Here is an 18,791-nt window from a genome sequence, read left to right on the forward strand (position 1 = left end):
GAGAGAGAGAGAAGACACATATGCCATACCTATGTGATTAGCATGATGCCACCCTAATTTCCAGAATCCTCAATTATGATCATTATGGGTTTCTGGTAGCTGCAGTTAAAAAAAAAGTAACTAATCTCTGAACATTTGGTCTCAGAGAGTCTTTGTATAGAATAACAACATATTACCACAAAACCTGATGGCCTCTCTTGTCCCTAAAATCACAGTACATCATGATTTTATAATCTGCAGCACAAAGCATGAAGCCTATACTATATATCTGTGCACTTTACAGATTTATGCCTCTGACTATTTAGTTTAAATGTTCTCCCCCATACACCTCCCATCTCCTCCTGTTCATTCCCACTGCTGCTTTCAAATGACCTGCAATTTGGATCAAGATGTGATTTGTGCTTCGATAGATATTGGCTGAGCTTACACAGTCTTTTGGAAAATTAAGGCTTGGCCCTTAACACATGGCTTCTGGTTTGCTTCCTGTGAGACAGCCAAGAGTATAATCAGAGCATGCATTTCAAATAACAAAAGATGCCAAGGAGACTGAGTCACTGTTTCCCATTTAATTAGACTGAAGCAGGATGTGGGGCTCATAAACACATACTGGGGGGACTTGATATGACACAATTATTCACAAAGCTTCGTGAGTCTCAGTTTCCTTGTATCTTGTCTCCAGATTTCCAATCTCCTAAACATGACATATTGTCCCTGCAGCAATCTTATAATACTTTCTTCACATTTCTTCACCAGGACCAGGCCTACTATTAGGATGAATAAGAATTCAGGTGGCAGATGCTGGGGAGCAGCAGAGGAGTGGAGCACAGTAATTTTGTGCTTCATATCCTACCCTGTACCTATCCTACACTAGCCTGCTGCATTGGAGGAAGCTATCTCACCACCAGTGTTAATGAAAGAATACACTGCTAGACCAGTGGGGGCTTGTACCTACAAAGAGTGGAAATGTCATCTTGTTTTTTTGTCTCAGGCAGCAAAATATCTTGCACTGAAAGGCTCATCCACAATACATGTATTGTAATCTGCTCCTGAAACTCCACACAGTAGAATACTGTGAACATATTATCCAAAGGTGAATCTGGGGTATCATCAGTCCATGAAAAACTTCTTTTTAATCACAATGTGTGTTTTGGTTCAGTAAGTTATTTACATAAGGAGGGGTGTATCTTACAGAATGTAAAGAGTCATAGGGTTGGAAGAGACCACAAAGGCCATTCAGTCCAACTCACTGCCATGTGGGAACAAACAATCAAAACAAACACAATATAATTGTGTTGTTTGTGTATGTGTATGTGTGCATGTGTTTTCAATGGCAGTCTTCAAATAACTTTGTTTGTTTTGATATCAACAATAAGACCACAGCAGTAGGAAAAAATAAATAAAGTTTTTTGTGTATTTTTCAGGCTATGTGGCCATGTTCTAGAAGAGTTTATTCCTGATGTTTCACCAGCATCTGTGGTTGGCATCTTCATTTATTTATTTATAATTGTACAGAGAGCCACCCTTGGAAGCGCTGGTTGGGAATGTGGCAGCCGCATGCCATACCCCCAACCTGGTGCAAATAGAAGCCATGAAACATGGCTCCTATTTGCACCCTAGAACAGGTGACATAGGTGCCACGGCATGGCCTTATGACACCTGTCATGTGCAGCACTATTTGGGCACTGCGCACAATGGACATCATCGTGGTGCACGCTATCTGGTTTGGCACACACCAAGATGGCACCCGCAGCACGCAGTAAGGGCTTTGAGTGTGTGAACACTCAGCCCTATCTGAGCACTAGTTTGGGTGCAGGTCGGCATAAAGTGCCCGTCTGTACACCCCATGTTTGTGTGATTACAGGGGAAATGATTCAATATATTTTTATTTAATTGTCTTGCCATAAGTAGACAAACAGAACAAATATAAAAGAATTAAAAGAAGAGTTAGCTTGCTTTGGAATAATAAGAGGGAAAGGAGAGGAGAATCAAGCCCGCCCTGCCATGTGCTGGTTGTAATGCTGGAACTGCAGAAAAGAAACTTATCACACCTGTATAGCTGTGCTATGATAGCAAGAGAGAGAGAGAGCTCATTGACAGGTTTTGCCAGTCAATGAAAAAGTGCACTACAGTAATGAATGGAATGCAGGTTGGCAACAAGGTGGACAAGACGTCATATGATAAGTACCACCAAAAATGCTTTCATCTTGTTAAAATTCTGCTTTTTAACATCATGTGGTAAAGTCTAAAAACCCAAAGTGGAGTCATTGCAAGTAGGGAGCCACTAGTTCCCCCTGAGCAAATCTACTCAGAAGTACCTCTCATTGAATTCAGTGCAGCCTGGTCTTCGAATAAGACATGCCACATAACACCATTCATAGGATTGGACTGTTGGTTTTGTGCCTGCTTTGTACTACTCAATGAAAGGCAACATTTTATCATACATACTCTAAGAGAGTGGGAACGTCACATATTGAGAGCAATTTCATTATCCTAAGTATGAGCACCATAATATGTGTATGAATGTCTGTGTACATGTGTATAAATATATTCCCAAAATGCATTTTTAAAAACCCGAATCTGATCCTCTTCTAAAGAAAGTTCTGCACACTTCAAAACCTTTCCTGACCTCTGAGACCAAAGAAGAACAAAATAAAGTGGTAACAAAAACATGACTGCCTGCCAACAAAGAAAAGCAGTTCCTGTTGAAGGGCTGAAACAATAAATCTGCTCCATGCTGAATTCCCAGAGGGAGTCTGTCGTGTTTCCTCCCGTTCTTTATCAAGCTCCCCAAAATAAGTGGGAGTGGGCAGCAGGAGTATTTGCAGTCTTTCCTTCTACTCACCTTTCCTGCTGATTAATTTAAGGGCCTGGTTATATCTAACAACGCACAAGAGAGTTTAGTGCCCACCTTGGTATTGCTGCTGGTGGTTCTGGAAAGGAATATGTCTGCAGGACACAGAATAATGACTATGAAGCTTTTTGGAACAGTCCTCTTCTCTCTGGCTTTCTTCAGTTCGTGCAGTGGGGATGTTGGTGGTAAGGACACATTTCTCTTTACTACTCTTTTAGCTTGCCACTTGGAGCAGTGGGGAGATTTCTAGCTATTATATTGCTGCTTTCTCATCTCTCATTACCACAACCACAGAATTTGGAGTTGCTGCATCTTGAAAGGAGAAGGAAGAGGAAGAGAAACAGGCAGTCATTCCATGATGTCAGATTAGATAGATAGATAGATAGATAGATAGATAGAGATAGATAGAATGCTAGTATACTCTTGTGCAAGACCTACATAGAGTTATTGATGATATGGAGATCTCTCATTCATGGGTCGCCATAAGTTGAAGTCAATTTGATGGCAGTTAACAACCTACACATACTCTTCTAGAGGGCTATGTATTCGTAAGCCTCATGCTTGAAGCTTTCTCCTCCTCTTCCTGATATTATTATTAGTTTCATTTTACCAGGTGGAATTTTGGACCATCAATGATTTGGATTCTATCCAAGAATCTAGAAATCAGTGATGTATCATCAGATAACATTGCATGTTCCAGGCAAAATTCACTTTGTGTAATTATGTTTTTCCATACTCTGTCCAGACCACAAGGTGTTGCAACCAAAGAATAAAGCTGCCTTTTAAAACATGCTTACTAGGCAAGTAATTTCTTTGAATTCATTGTGTCCCATAATATGAGAAAAATGAAATATAAATAAAATGAAATAAAATAAACTTAGTGAGATCTCCATCTGAATAAACTTGCATACGGTACACTATAATCAAACATGTTTTTACAGAAAAGCAAGTCCCTCTGATAATAATATGAGATTTTCACTCAGTTAACTGTCTACAGGAGTGCAGGAGTGATAGATAGATACATTGCAAAGTAAAAAAAAATCCCCTTAATTGTAGTTTTATTTATGAGTGAACCTACCTGAGACAGAGCAGAGGGAGACTGTTTATTACTATTCATATTTTCCCATTTTAAATTTTGATGGGGGGAAAACAGGAATTACAATACAAAATAGAGGGAAGTATATAACATAACAATATCTGGAAATTGTTGCAGAATGGGATAGTATTGGTAAAATCCATTGCAGTAACAGCTGAGACTAATTCTTTCTTTCTTTAAAAATGTTTCCCCTGGATTACAATGACTGGTTACATAGTTGAACACACCTGATAGACCTTTTAATATAGCTCACTTTTTCTGGTTCATTTCTTTGTTAAAGTCAGTAGTAGTAGTTTAAAACAAAAAAATGTGATTCAAAATGTTAGCCAAAGAGTACCTGGGAACAGTGACTTTCATTTTGTGTGTATATGAGGGGGGGGGGATAATGTGCTGTTGTTTTTTTAGTGTATAGTTGTGTCTTTTCAGAAAATGTACACTTTCCAATTGGTATTATAACATGCTAGAAGATGATAATAGTCTTCTACTCATCCAGCTGCTAGATTCTAGCAGACATTCCCTCATTTAAAGGATTCTGTAATCATAGGTATTACATTGAAGCCCTTTCAGTGGGCTACTTGTTAGGAACTGAAATAAACAGCAGACTGCTGTAGCCTACCCCACATCACCCTTCAGGCTCATAGCTGTTCAGAAAGAAAAGAAAATAATTGGTGCTGTCAATATGACTGACATTGTCACTGAAATGTCTGCTTTCAGCCCCCTGCTGTATCAGCGCCAAATGCAGAAAATCTTTCATGGAACCTGATTTCTGTTATCTGACAATTGCCTCACTGCCATTGTTGAGTTCTTGAATGAACTATATGGAATTTCACAAAGCAAAATGGAAAGAGATCAATGCTGACAAACTCAGCTTTGCACCCTGTTTGTCAGAAAGCAATGCTGACAGAGGATGCATGATCTCTTTCATGCCATTTCTTTGTTCTGCTCAAAAGCCACTGGATAAGTGGCAGTAAAAAACCTCCAAGACAATGATATATATGAAGATTAAATAAATAAATATACACACATACACCAGCAATGTGAAGTGTAACCTTTAAAACTTTACCTATTATGCAGAAAATACCTTGAAGCCCATGAAAAATCCTTGGCAAGTTATAGAGAATAAGCAGTTCCACATTCCATGTTCACTAATGGAAGTGTCTCTGGGCATCTGGTTTTTGCATATATGGATGTACATACATACTGGAGAAACACAGAGGCCAGAAAGTAATTCAGAGAAATTATTTTTGTAAGTGATCTTACAATAGAAGTACATAATTCAAAATTAGTTTGCACTCAGTTAATGTACATAAAGATACTCAGACAGATTGCCACAATGGTACAAGTCAGTGTAATGGTACTTTGTGAATTTAGTGTGGACTCCAGGTTTCAAGTAGACTGTGAAAATGGTCCTTACAGTGACCTTGTTGTTATGTACCTTCAAGTTGGCTCTGATTTATGGTTACACTATCACGACAAGATTTCTTCAGATACAGTTTGCCATTGCTTTCCTCTAAGTGGATCTCACAGAGACTCTTCTACAGTTTCTCCAAAATAGACTGCAGGAGTAAATGCCAGATACACACTGGTAGGTAGGTAGCTAAACGTTCATTACAAGTCAGTGCTTTTGCTCAGAGATTCCTCTCCTTGCTCTGAAGCCCAGAGTAGAGGACTTAAGATCTGTGAACCCTCTGGAAATTTTGCTCTGAAATAACTCTTTCAAATTTCAGTTTCAGGAGATCAGAGCAAGACAAATACATTTCAGGAAAGACATGTAGAAACAGAAAGATAATAGTAATAGTAATAGTAATAATAATAATATATTACTCAGGGCAGTATACAACATAGATTAAAACACATAAAGGCATGTAAACACATTGTTAAAACACATAAACGTAAGGCACATTAAAATCATCATAAATTTACAGTATCCCAATTTAAAATAAATAGTTTAAAATTAACTGGGTAAGCCTGCTGGAAGATATAAATACTATTTTAAATTCAGATAGCATGTTTAGCTGTCCAATCTCTCCTGGCAGGTTATTCCACAGTCTAGGGCAGGGGTCGGCAACCCCCCCAGCCCACGGGCTGCATGCGGCCTGGCAAGGCCGGGGGACTGGCCCGAGCCTGGTCCTGTCACCGATTGCCAAAGGCCCTGTGCCGGCAGCAATCGGCGGCAGGACCGGGCACCTCGCACGGGGCCTTTGGGTGGCCGCCAGCCTCCTTTGTCTCGCGTGAGAGGTCAAAGGCCAGTCACAAGAGAGGCCAAAGGTCTCTCGTGTGAGCGCGCAGGGCCTTTGGGGGGCCACCAGCCTCCTTCTTGCCTCTTTCCCGGCCTCTGATGGGGTCTGGGCCCTGTTAGGGGCCAGGAAAGAGGGGCAGGCCTCCAGCGCTGGTGGCCTCCCCCCCGCCAGCTCTTTGCTGGCCTCTGACGGGGCCTGGGCCCTGTCAGGGGCCGGGAAAGAGGAGGAGGCCTCCAGCGCTGGCGGGCTCCCCCGCCGGCTCTTTGCCGACCTCTGATGAGCCTGGACCCCGTCAGTGGCCGGGAAAGAGGAGGAGGCCTCCAGCGCTGGCGGCCCCCACCGGCTCTTTCCAGGCCTGTAGGAGCCCCGCTGCGGTCACCTGAGCCCTCCAGCAGGGCTCCAGGGGCCGCAGCGGGCCTATAGGAGGCCATGCAGTCCTAGGCCTCCTTCCGGAGAGAGAGGCCTGGGGCTGCAAAGGCCATGGAGGAGCCCAGGAGGCGGCCTGCCGCTCTGGGGCTCCATCGTGGCCCATGCAGCCCCAGGCCTCCCTTCGGAGAGAGAGAGAGATCTGGGGTTGCAAAGGCCATGGAGGAGCCTAGGACGGCGGCGTGCCCAAGCCCTTCCCTTTGGCCAAAAGGGCCCCTTGGAGCCCATTTGGCCGAAGGAAGGGACCGAGGAGGAGAGGGCGGGCACACGCCTCCTCCTCCCTGTGGGGCTTCGGCAAACCTGAGGTGTCCTTCGGAGGACACCTCAGGCCTGGCGAAGCCCTGACGAAAGGAGCAGGGGCCGCTGGCCTTGTCCTCCTCCTCCCCACGCGGCTTCGGCAGACCTGAGGTGTCCTTCGGAGGACACCTCAGGCCTGGCGAAGCCCCAAGGAAAGGAGCAGCGGCCGTGCGCCTGTTGTTCCTGCCCCTCACGGGCCCTTACTGGTCCCCAGCTGTCTCTGAGAGGCAGCTGGGGGCCAAGGAAGAGCAGGAGGAGCAGGCACACACCTGTCATCCCCTCTCCCAATCCCCCCCACTTCTAGCTGTCTCTCAGACAGCTGGAGGTCGGGAAAGGGAGCAGAGAAAGCCCTGCCCCAGGAGGGTGGAAGCTCCGCCCCCAGCATGCGGCTCCACCCCAGAGGGTGGAAGCTCCACCCCCGGCACGCGGCCCCATCCCCGGAGGGTGGAAGCTCCCCCCGGCTTTGGCCCCCCAGTTGTCTGAAAGACAGCAACCTGGCCCCCAGCTCAAAAAGGTTGCCTACCCCTGATTTAGGGGAAACCAGTGGATGACAATTGCTAGTTCTTGCTGATTGATGTAAATGCCCCCCCCCCCACCTCAGGACTTGAATGTATGGGGCAGATTATATGAGAGGAGTTGATCCTGTAGGTAACCTGGACCCAAAGCAGAAGGCTTACCCCTTGAAGAACGAGCCTTCTTGGTTGCTGCCCCAGTTTTGGAATTCTCTTTCACTGACAGCTTGGTTGCCCTTCTCCCAACTTTCCTTCCACTGATAGGTAAAGACGTTTTCATTTAAGCAGATATGAATTGACACTGGGGCTTCCACATCTGTGGGGAGGACAAGCTGCCTACACAACCAGCATCCACAATAGGCCAATACTGATAGTACAGTCTGCACACTACCCTGGCTCGGGGCACCTCCTCTTAACCTCTTCCACATGGTGGCTGGTGCTCCTCCTTGCATTCATGCACCAGTGTGCAGTCCGCATGCCCAGGGGATTCTCTGGAGTTTCCAGCCTGATTCGCAGCAAATAGGAACTCTTTTTAGTCCAGAGAATCACCATGGAGCAAGGATTGGTTCCATGTTCCACCTGTTTTTGTCCCATGCATTGTCTAAACAGGTCAATGGGCAAATGGGTACATTTCTTTTCCTCTGTTCAGACATGACCAACATGACATTTTAGCTTAATAACAGCCTTGGACAATGGCATGTCCAAGAGAATCCACATCCATCAATCTCAGCACTTGCAAACAACCATCCTGATTGAAGACGGGACTTAGCTTAGCACTTAGCTATTAAAACCAGCTTACTTCTATCTGGTTAAAAGCTTAATTCAGGAATCATCCTGGTTTTTGCCACCTAATTTGCCACCTAAATACAGCCCAGGCCCATCTCTGCTTCCAGGAGTACTCCACCTGTCATTTTCTTAAGTCAGAAAACTTCCGGATCCGAAAAGAGCAGCACGGAGCATTCCTGGAAGTGGGGATGGACCCAGGCTGTATTTGGGTGGCAAATTTGCAGGCAAAAACCTTCTGATAAGATCAGGATGCTGCCCAAATTAAGCTTTAACCCAGATAGAGGTAAGTTGGTTTCAATAGCCAAGCAATAAGCTACTTATACAGATATGGAGAGTACCAGCTTGGGAAAGAAAGATGGCTATAGACCCTAAATTACAAGCTGACCACATTTCCTAACAACATCTGATGTGCACAATTTGTTTCAGCCACACGAGATTGCTTCTCTGATATTTTAACTGAGTATTCTTTGTCTTTGGAGATGTTGCATGAACTCTACTTGTGACATCTAACCTATGGTGATATTCAGTAACTAGGTTGCCTTGATTACTGGACTAAGGTTGGACAGCACAGTATGGTGATTCATTTTCAGCCTGGTGCTCCATCTATCCAATGTTCTTCCTAGAGGAAAATTAAAACCCACTAGTCATAGTAGTAGTGTATGTTTATATTTGGAGGGGGGGGGTGTCTTCAACAAGGAGATGGGAGGCAGAATGGCTTAATAGTTTGAAACATTATTCATACTTTCAGTGATCGAAGTCCTATATTTACTAGCCTCTAACAAATGAAGCCAGCATAGCATAGTGGTTTAATTGTTGGACTATCACTCTAGAGTCCAGGGTTCTTTTCCCAGCATGGCCATGAGACCCACTATGTTATTCCTTCCTTTCCTCTCCCCTCTGCTGAGCTGAGTGCAAAATATTTTTCCACTTTTAATTCAGTTTTCAGCTACTGGAGTAAGTTGAAAAAAGTAGGAGGGAAAGGAAGAAAATAAATACTTTAAAAACGGCTGGAAAGGGCAAATGATAGAAGATTAATCAAGAGTTTCTCTACCAAATCAGGACAGTTGGAGGGTCTGTAGCCCTGCTTTTCAATAGAGGAGACTGCCCCTGGTGCCTCCTGGCATCTGCTATCGGGTTGTTGTCTCATTCTGTTTAGTAGTGGTGCCACCTTAAGACTAGTGTGCCAACTCTTGTGGAACATTCTCTCTCAACAGGCACTTGAACAACAAACCATAGCGTCCCAGACAAGAAACTGATTTCCTTTTACTTATCCTCCCTGTCAAGATGCTTCAGTTTCTCATCAGGGACTCTGGGAGATCCCTGCCCCCCCCCTCCACCCCCCAAAAAAAAACCTCTGATGAGAAGTGGCCACTTCCATGTCCTCCAGCTGTATAGTAAGTTTTGTTGACCTTGGATAGAAAGGAGAGAAGAGCTTTGAATAGTACCAAGGGGGAAAATTTGTCATAGCAAACTGTTCCCACCTTGTGAAGTCGAAGGCTTTTATGGCTGGCATCCACAGTTTTTTGTGGGTTTTTCGGGATATTTGGCCATGTTCTAAAAGAGTTTTTTTCTGATGTTTCACCAGCATCTATGGCTAGTAAAACATCAGGAATAAACTCTTCTAGAACATGACCACACAGCCCAAAAAACCCACAGAAAACTATGTTCCCACCTTGATTTGCTTGCCAGAATTCAAGGAAAAGTGTTTACTCTGCCCTTGTGTGTTAGCCTCTATGGTACACTAGTCCAAATTAGGTGAACTGAGACCACATTCAGTCTAATAAAATGTATTGATCATGTGCTACAGAGGCAGTAATTTCCCACAAGGGTGATATGTTTTGCATGTAGCAATCACACCAGGTTTGATTTACCTATCAACTCTTCATAGGGTTTTTTTTTCCTTTGCTTTTCCATTATCTCTCTGGAGCACAATGATGTTCTGTGCTCCAGATTAGTCCATGATAGCTTGATCTTTATGATAAAAAGACTGATATGGACTGTATTCAAGGTGGACTTGCTGGGAAAGTGACCTTGTTCAACATTCCCACAGAAAGTGTCAGGCTGTCTTCACTAATCTCTTGCTAGCTTCCAGGAATGTGTCAGTAGCAAACAGTGTGGGTGTAGGTGTGGTTGTAGTCAGTGTATGAAAGATAACAGGATATTCTAAAAATAAGCGTATTATGGGAGCAACTGCAATGACCCTCTTCATGCTGTACATGGCTAAGTCACGTTCCTCCCGTTGACGTTACACAGTCAGGTCAAGCCAGCTATACACAAGAAATGGACTGAATAATGCAAAACCAAAACTGGCTGTTATTTGCTTTAGTACAAAAGAGCTGATTTCCTCCTTCTAGTTGGAATCATGAACTCATTGCACATATTGCAATTATTGGGGTTAGTCCACATCGACTGGTTCCTCAACAGAAATGCTCACCATATGGAAACTAGTGTGTGGAAAAAGTTTTTTACAAACTTGGCAAGGATGTGGTTGCAAATGCATTTTGTTTCAGAGAGACCGTTGCATTTTGTTCCATACATGCCCACTTTTTACATGGCCAGCTATAGCTACAACTAATTTTTCTACATATTGTCAAGCTGGCTCTGGAAGTTTATGGATGCTTGGGCAACTGGTCATCAGTGGACTCATCATAGTCCCATTTTGCCTTTCAACACTTGTGGAAAAGCACTTAATAAATAATAAATAAAACTTATAGTTCTATCCCACTTTTTGTAAAAACAATTAAAGTGGCTTATAATGTTAAAAGAATACATCATGTATACAAAATATCCCCCCTTAAAAAAGAGTTAAACAGTTTAAGGTTAAAATTACATGAACAATTAAAACAATAACAGTGGGCAGAGTCATAAGATATATGTGGGGGGTTGCTAGATGGCTGAGTAATTTATTCTGGGAAGGCCTGCCAATAGAGATCTATCTTAACAGCTTTCTTGAAGCTATCTAGATTGGTGATTTGATGGATCTCATCCAGCAGGCCATTCCACAGGCTGGGAGCGGTTGCAGAAAAAACCCATTGGGAGGTCGCAGTCAATCTGGTCTTTATAAGCTGCAGTAAATTCCTCCCAGAGGACCTGAAAGCACGGGGTGGATTGTATGGAAGCAGGCGATCCTTTAAATAAGTTGGGCCCAAGCCAAATAGGGCTTTAAAGGTAATTACCAACACCTTGTACTGTGCCTGAAAACTAATAGGTTGAGCAGCAAGTCCAAAGAGCACATACAAAGTGCTTTTGCCAATCTTCAAAATATCTCAGGTGAACATGGGAAATAAGAGAGATTCTATAGTGGGCCCTTGATATCCACTGGGATTTGGTTCTAGGACCCATGGATAACAAAATACATGGATGATCAAATCCCATTAAATACAATGGCATAATAAAAATGTGTCTCTTATATAAAATGACAAAATCAAGATTTGCTGTTTGGATTTTTTTTTCATTAATATTTTTGAGCTGTGGATGATTCAATCTGTGGATAAAGAATCCATGAATACAGAAGGCTGACTGTTTTATGGTTTTAGGTTTTTAGAAGATTAGTATGTAATACATATAAAAATAACATCAACAGGATTTTTATTAGAAGTATGGCAGATGTAATGAGATTGCTTTAAAAATGCACATTAATTTTTGAATAAACTAAAAGGAGTTAGATACATAATGAAAAAGAAATATTATTAGGTATGCTGGAAGCTTTTGTTTCCTTGTTGTTGTTGCTGCTGCTGTTTTATATATCTTTGTGTTAGTTTTTAGTTAGTTTTGTTTATTGTTTGTTAGACTTTGGTGGTGTTTCTGTATGTTTCCTTGTATGTCTTTTAGATATGGAAAATTTGTATGGATTTGTGTGTTTTGGTGTTCAATAAAAATATCATTTTAAAAAATATCTATGGTGAACAGAAGAGACTGTTACTTCCAAGATGCACCTCAATGGTTTTATGAAAGGATGCACAGATCAGCAATTTGCAGTTATAGTGGAATAGGAGGTCAGAGCTCACTGCCTGCAAACATGAAACAGGGCACAACGGATTGATAACTGGCCTCTTTAAAATCTCTGTGCTTTCCAGCTCTGTCTGCTCTGGCTTTCAGTTACAAGTTTCTGGGAAAGGAAAAACTTATTTTTAAAATTTTATTGCAATACATTTGTAAATGCATTTTTTGTATGCAAAAATACATCATGCCTTAATCTCGTACAGCTTCATGAAATATGGTCATAGAATGTCCTGGGTGTGCCCATGCATATGAATACTGCCCCCAACATGAAATTTTCCTTCAATCCCCATTATTATTATTATTATTATTATTATTATTATTATTTGCATTGCAGTAACTTAAAATTTCAGCTGAGACTGTAAAAATTATAGTTTAGCCATTGAACGAAAAGGGGCAGGCAACGTTACCAAGACATGCCCACAAAGCACTTCCGCTCTTCTGCTGAGGGAGATGATACTAAATGTGTGCGTTTTGTCCTACTGGAAAAATTTGTTTGGCAAAAGCCACCCATTTATGTCTGGCTCTCTCTTGAGAGAGAAGGGAACTACAATGATATCATGTGTGAAGGTACGCAAAAGCCACTTCTATATTGCTGCCTCTTATCTTTCTTTTGTAATGTGATAAGACCCCAAGAAACTGTGGTTTTCCCAAAGGCATGTTAGACTTTCCCCCTTGGTCCACATTTATAAAATACATCTGGAGTGGACCATTTAAGCCAATGCTCAGCTTAATGTAAGAAATCCAAGAGCACCAATAGATACCTATCTAGCATCAGACTCTGCTTAAAGACCTCCAGCTAAGGAGTGCATACCACCATCAATAATCATTGGTTCCATTGCCAATGGAATGGCATGAGGACATTCCTCCTAATGTATAACCCAAATTTACCCTTATCCCCACAATAAATTATTTCTATTCTTGTTCTTGGGGTCAGTAGAAAATAATGTCTCCCTTTTATATACTTGTTATAATATCCCCCATGGAAAACATCTTTGTTAGACTATTTTTTCAAAGCCATCATCCCCACCCCCAGAAACTTAATTTTTGAACCACAGCTCACAGGATCCCATATCCACCATGACCATTGTAACTTGTTCTGCCCCCTTATCATTTCTAGAGAAATGCAAATTGTTGCCATGGAACTTGTTTTCCCTTACGCTGACCATCTTTGTCACTGCAGATTCCATATCCTTTTAAAAGGGTAGTGCCCAGAATTTGATCCTAAACTCTAGATAAGGCCAAGCTATTCTGGTTTGTTGTAGTCTAGACAGGGTTAACATTAAAGCAAGTTTAGATTGCCTGCATCAGAGCTGCCTGTGCTTCCTTTCCTCTCCTTCCTGTTTGACCTGGTTTCTTTTCTGTCCAATTCTGTTTATATACACAGTACATACATGCAAACATAGAAGCTGCAAATTAAGGCCCCCTCTTCTGATGTCACGCAACATGCTGTGGTGCTTACTGATGAGTAGATCCACTGCTGGGGAAGGTTATTCCAGCCTGTCACTTAACAAAGTAGGCTGGAGTTGAAAAACCAAGCTTACAGGAGGAGACAGTGTTTTTTCTTATAACGTTGCAGCAGATACTGAAAGTAAGAAACCTTGGGAAGTTACTAGCTCCCCCCACCCACCACCCACCCCAAGATCTTACACATTCTTTCACTATGGAAACTAGGAGCAGAATCCTAATTAGTGGCTTCATGGGAATGAAGGGAAGACCTCACCATTCACACTACACAGTTAGAATACTGTGATTCCATTTTAACTACCATGGCTGCAATCTATGAAAACCTTGAGTGTGTACTTTGGTGAAACACCAATGGCGTATGTAGTCTATTTGTCACCTGGTGCAAATCATTTTTTAAATACCTACTCCTATCTTCAACAGCTTTTCCTGGGTCTAGTGGAGCTGCTGGCTGGGTGGCAAAGAGAGCCCAGCCAAGCAGAGCCGCCAGACCTGGACAGCAGCCCAGTCCCACCAGTGGCCTCTGGTGGGGGTGGGTTGCTCCTGCCATTCCGAAGCCTTTGCTGATGGAGCTGTGCTTGAACAGGAAAGGGAAGCAATTCTTTTTAGTACCCGGCCAGCAGAACTGCCAGATCTGGAAGGCAGCCCAGTCTCACCAGCACACCAGGTGACAGCCCTCTCTGAAGTGTCACCTGGTGCAGTCCACAAACTCCGCACAGCCCTATTGATGCCCATGTAAAGCACTAGGCCTCTCTGGCTGAGAATTCTAAATATTCCACTCTAAAATACAAATCCCAGGATTCCACCTTCCATCTGCTCTGCTTTCACTTTCTGGCTAAAAGCATGTAGGCTAGGCTAAATATTTCTCTCTAAGTAAAGCAAAAGGAATAATCTCTACATTTCACCTTGATGTAGGGTCAATCCATTTTGATAGGATTTCTCTTAATTTTTAAAGAAGGAAAATGTGTTTGTGTGTGTTTACAGGGCATGCAGTAAACAATTGTAGCTGGTACCTAATGCATAATGCCATCCCAAGGTCTCAGGTTTTGGACTGGAAACCTAAGGGCCTGGGATGGTCTTAAACTGGCAACCCTATGCAGGGCAGGCTTCCAGAGACATAAAAGTCTGTCTTCCAACACTTCGCAACCACTGCCAGCATTTGCTGCCTAAGGCAGTCACCTCATTCTGCTCAGTGAAAGGGTCAGCCCTGGAGGTTGATTTGACCAACCCAAAATTTCTCTTGGACACTGCCTTGGGAAGAGACTGGATGAGTATCCAGTTGGTATTCGAAATTGTTGCCCTTTTTGCCCTGCAGTGACATAAGCTTCAGCTTCTTATCTCTTTATCAAGGGTGGAAAGAATTACTCATTCTAGTTGCACATTGCCTCTTTCTCTGAGAACAGTTGGCAGGAAACGCCAAGTTCCTGAACTGGCTTTGTAAATACATTCAGGAATTGGGAGTTGTGGCTTGAATTTGTATTTGGAAGACCTATTTGTGTCTTAATGAAAAATGTGTGCAAATCTAGAACATGACATGTTCCATACACATGCAGACACACACACTGTGTGTCCCTACACTCACACAGGAGTTTATCGCACCGCTAAAAAATCTCGCTTACCTCTCCCAAGTTGAATTCTAATTCGGGAGGCAGCCATTCTGTCGCATGTAATTCACCACTGAATCTGCTGGCTGAATACAGCCCACTGCATCCAGGGTCCCAGGCATGAGCAGCATGCTGCTTTTCAAAGTCGGGAGTTTTTCAACTTTGAAAAGCGGATTGCTGAGTACTCCTGTTATCCGGGCTGCATCCGGGCTGTATTCAGCCAGCAGTTTCAGCTGTGAATTATGTGCAGTAGAACCCGGCTGCCTCCTGAATTAGAATTCAGCTTGGGAGAGGTAAGCCATTTTTTTTAGCGGTGCAATAAACTTCCTTATATAAAATGGCAAAATCAAGGTTTGCTTTTTAGAATGTATAGTGTTTTTGAATATTTTTCAAGCCATTGATGATTGACGACTACATAAGCATGCCAAGGTTTCTACCTTTAAAATTCAGAGTAAATATGCCCTGCATGTCCATTCACTCAAGTTATTAATCAGCTGACATTTAAACTGCAATTTTTTAAATGGCCTCCGATTAATTTGGACCTCACAATGAACAAAGACTCTGAGTACAGCCAGTTGTACCATTAGGCAGAATGAATTGACCACGAGATCTGGGGAACCATGCTGGCATCTCCCTCACTTATTTCTCCTGAATCCCCTGGCCATTCCATTCTGTTGGAAGCAAGACCCACAGGTGCCATGTGGCTTGTTCCGAGGCTCTTAAACTTGTTCCCACAAGTGCAGTGGAGGATCCTGTGTCTGTGCTGAGTTTCAGATTAGTTGCCTTCTGCATGTAGAATGGGAAGAAAATCCCATCTTGTCTATAAATGGCAAAACATCTTGCACCATCTCTGTCTCCTAATATGTACACAGTCAGAGATGCTCAGTTGTATTTGACCTACATAGAATGAAAGTGGCCAATAGAGTTAAAGGAAAAGTAGATGAAGCACAATATGTGTAAATACATGGTTAAATAGTCTGTACATTTTCCATCAGGAAATGGTGGAGTCTGCTGATATCAGTGTCTAGTCTCTGAGGAGGGGAAATTGAAATATCAAGTCCTCTTATTCATCCTCTCTCCATGGCTAAGGGCCTGAATAAGGGATTCTTTAATACAGGCATACAGCTCAGTTATTTAAATCCTATTAATTTTAGCTGCCTTTTCAGATACACACCAGCCTGAACTGGTGAGTGAGCAGTAAGGTTCCTCCTAAGTCACATCATGTTCTCAGTCCACAAGATTTCCCTAAACATCTCCTCCAGCACCACTATATACTTTATATTGCACACTGGACTGAAAAATGCAGACCTGTCATCACTGTCAAAAGACTTTTCTTGTGTCTGGGTTCTTTACTATAATTTGTGTTTCACACCATACTAACTGCCATATAATTAAGCTTTTCATGGCAGACTGACCCTTCACACAGCAAAGTCAATATGTTGAGCACAGGGCCACTTAAGCAGATTTACTGGAAATAAATGATACTAAGCCTTAACTATATAGCCTAGCTGGTTTTGGCTGTAGAGCTGCATGGTTTACTTTTGCTTAGAGATGCAGGTTGAGGAATAAGTTCCCACTTAGAAAACCAGCCATTCCTGTTCTAAGAGGAAAGGATTTCATTCAGAGGAAATTCCTGAATTTCATTCAGAGGAAGCAAACTATTCTAGTTTTTGCAAACTTATCTTCCTAAAATTTACTTTCCACAAGTCAGCTCTCTCCTACTGTTCCTACTGTATCTATGATAGGTTTATCCCAGAGCTTGGAAATGTTACTTTTTGAACTTTTTTCTTTAACATTGTTTTTTTTTACTATACTCCCCAGAACCTCCCAAAGAACATAGCCATTGTGACTGGGGGATTCTGGAAGATATAGCCCCAAAAGCAATTCTTTTCATTGGTGTTTTTTTCCCAAATTCAAAAAAGGAAAACTTTTCTTTTTCCCATTTGATTACGGGATGGCATGAGGTAGCTATATAATATCCATTGCCTTCCTCTAGGGTTGAGAGAGTGTGGCTTGGTCAAGGTAATCCAGTGGGTCTACAGGACTGACTGGAGATCTGAACCCTGGTCTCCTAGAGTTGTAGTCCAACATTCAGAGAATACCTCTGAATACTAGTTGCCAGGAAACCCAAACATGATGGTACTCATCCTGGCAAAACCAGATCAAATGATGAAAGGAAAGAGTTATAAGATAGGTAAAGTAATGGTATGCAAGTCTAAATTATGAATAAATGCAAGCTTGGGGGACCTGACTAATCTAGGGTACAAACACATAGCATTTTCAAGTATAATCACAGAGCCCTGTGTGTGTGCGTGTGTGTGTGTGTGATTCTTCAACTGGTTTTTGGAAAACAGGTGAACTACTAGAGGGGACTATTCTTTTCTTCTTTTTGATAGAGTGATGTGTTGTCTCCCATGTACAAAAAAGTTGTGTGGCAGTGGATGTCTTGAGGGTTCAAGGCAACCTTTCTTTTAAAAAAATTGTGAATGCTTATTACATAACTAGTCAACATCACACTAGTTTGGTACCAGCTTTTCCATTGTGGATAGTAGAAGCCAACAACTTGTGACCCCTATGAATGAAGCTGGGAGTGGATGAATATGCTTTCTTGTGAGCAAGAAGCAATGATAGATATACACGTTCCTCTTTCTGAGGTTTTGCTTTCTCTAGGGGCTTTAAATATTATTGCCTCACATTCACATTTCAATTTTATTTGTAAATAAATTCAAATATTACAAAACACCAGCAATCCTACTTTCCAAAGGCAACCAAACACAGATAAAGCCTGTATCTTTGGGCCTTGTCACCTGGCAGGAATTGTGAGATGTATGTTCTGTAACACTATTGGTTTAAAGTAGTCTTTGCGAAATAATCAATTTCAGGAAGAAAAAAAGTCAACAAAAATAGTAGCTATTCATATTAGAGGATGACATCAAATACCATTTGAAAGTCTGAAAATATAGTGAAAAACAAATGTACCTGAACATATTCAACTCTGGTAGATGATGGAGAAATTAGCTCCAGAAGTGTTTGGAATATCCTGATACTACTAAACAAGTGGTGAGTTATAATCAAAAAAGTTAATAAATAAACCATCAAAGAAAGCATGACCAACTGTTCAAACAGCTGTTCAGCATAATGATTCCTGTTTCTACCCCATTTCTTCTGCTTGAGTACTAATTAGTCCTTTGACACAGATTGTTGAAAACAATGGTTAACACTCAATGTTGTTTTTTATCTTCAGCAGAGGGAACATCTGGAAACAGTACAACTACTGCTCCTGGTAAGTAACAATCCTATCATCTTATTTTTAACCATCTCTTGGGAACAGAACCCTTAATTGAGGTGGCTTTCTACTACCATGCTGCTGTGTACCATCATAAATTTGTTATCTCTCCCCTTTTGATTTTTTTTTTAAAAACACACACACAAACATTTATAGCATAGTTCCTAACATCTGATGGCAGAGAAGATAACTTGATTTATTACTGATGTGTGGTATAAACAAGTAATCAA

General features: G+C 42.0%; 1 protein-coding gene across 5 annotated transcripts in view; it reads left to right on the forward strand.

Annotated features, from left to right (window-relative positions):
• Nucleotides 1–2,746: 2,746 nt before the first annotated feature.
• The window catches only part of EMCN (endomucin), a 74,134-nt gene continuing 58,089 nt past the window's right edge, over nt 2,747–18,791 (forward strand). The window contains exons 1-2 of one of the 5 annotated variants that reach the window (XM_089526067.1): nt 2,747–3,036; nt 18,520–18,558. In XM_089526067.1, the coding sequence (XP_089382193.1) occupies nt 2,943–3,036; nt 18,520–18,558 (133 nt within the window). In that variant the 5' untranslated portion in view covers nt 2,747–2,942. The remainder of the gene's footprint in view (nt 3,037–18,519; nt 18,559–18,791) is intronic. The other 4 variants (XM_089526063.1, XM_089526062.1, XM_089526064.1 and 1 more) reach the window with 4 other exon arrangements.

Source organism: Sceloporus occidentalis, unplaced genomic scaffold (assembly GCF_023333645.1).
Source record: "Sceloporus occidentalis isolate IW3139 unplaced genomic scaffold, rSceOcc1.0.p SCAF_5, whole genome shotgun sequence".
NCBI classification, from domain to species: domain Eukaryota; kingdom Metazoa; phylum Chordata; class Lepidosauria; order Squamata; family Phrynosomatidae; genus Sceloporus; species Sceloporus occidentalis.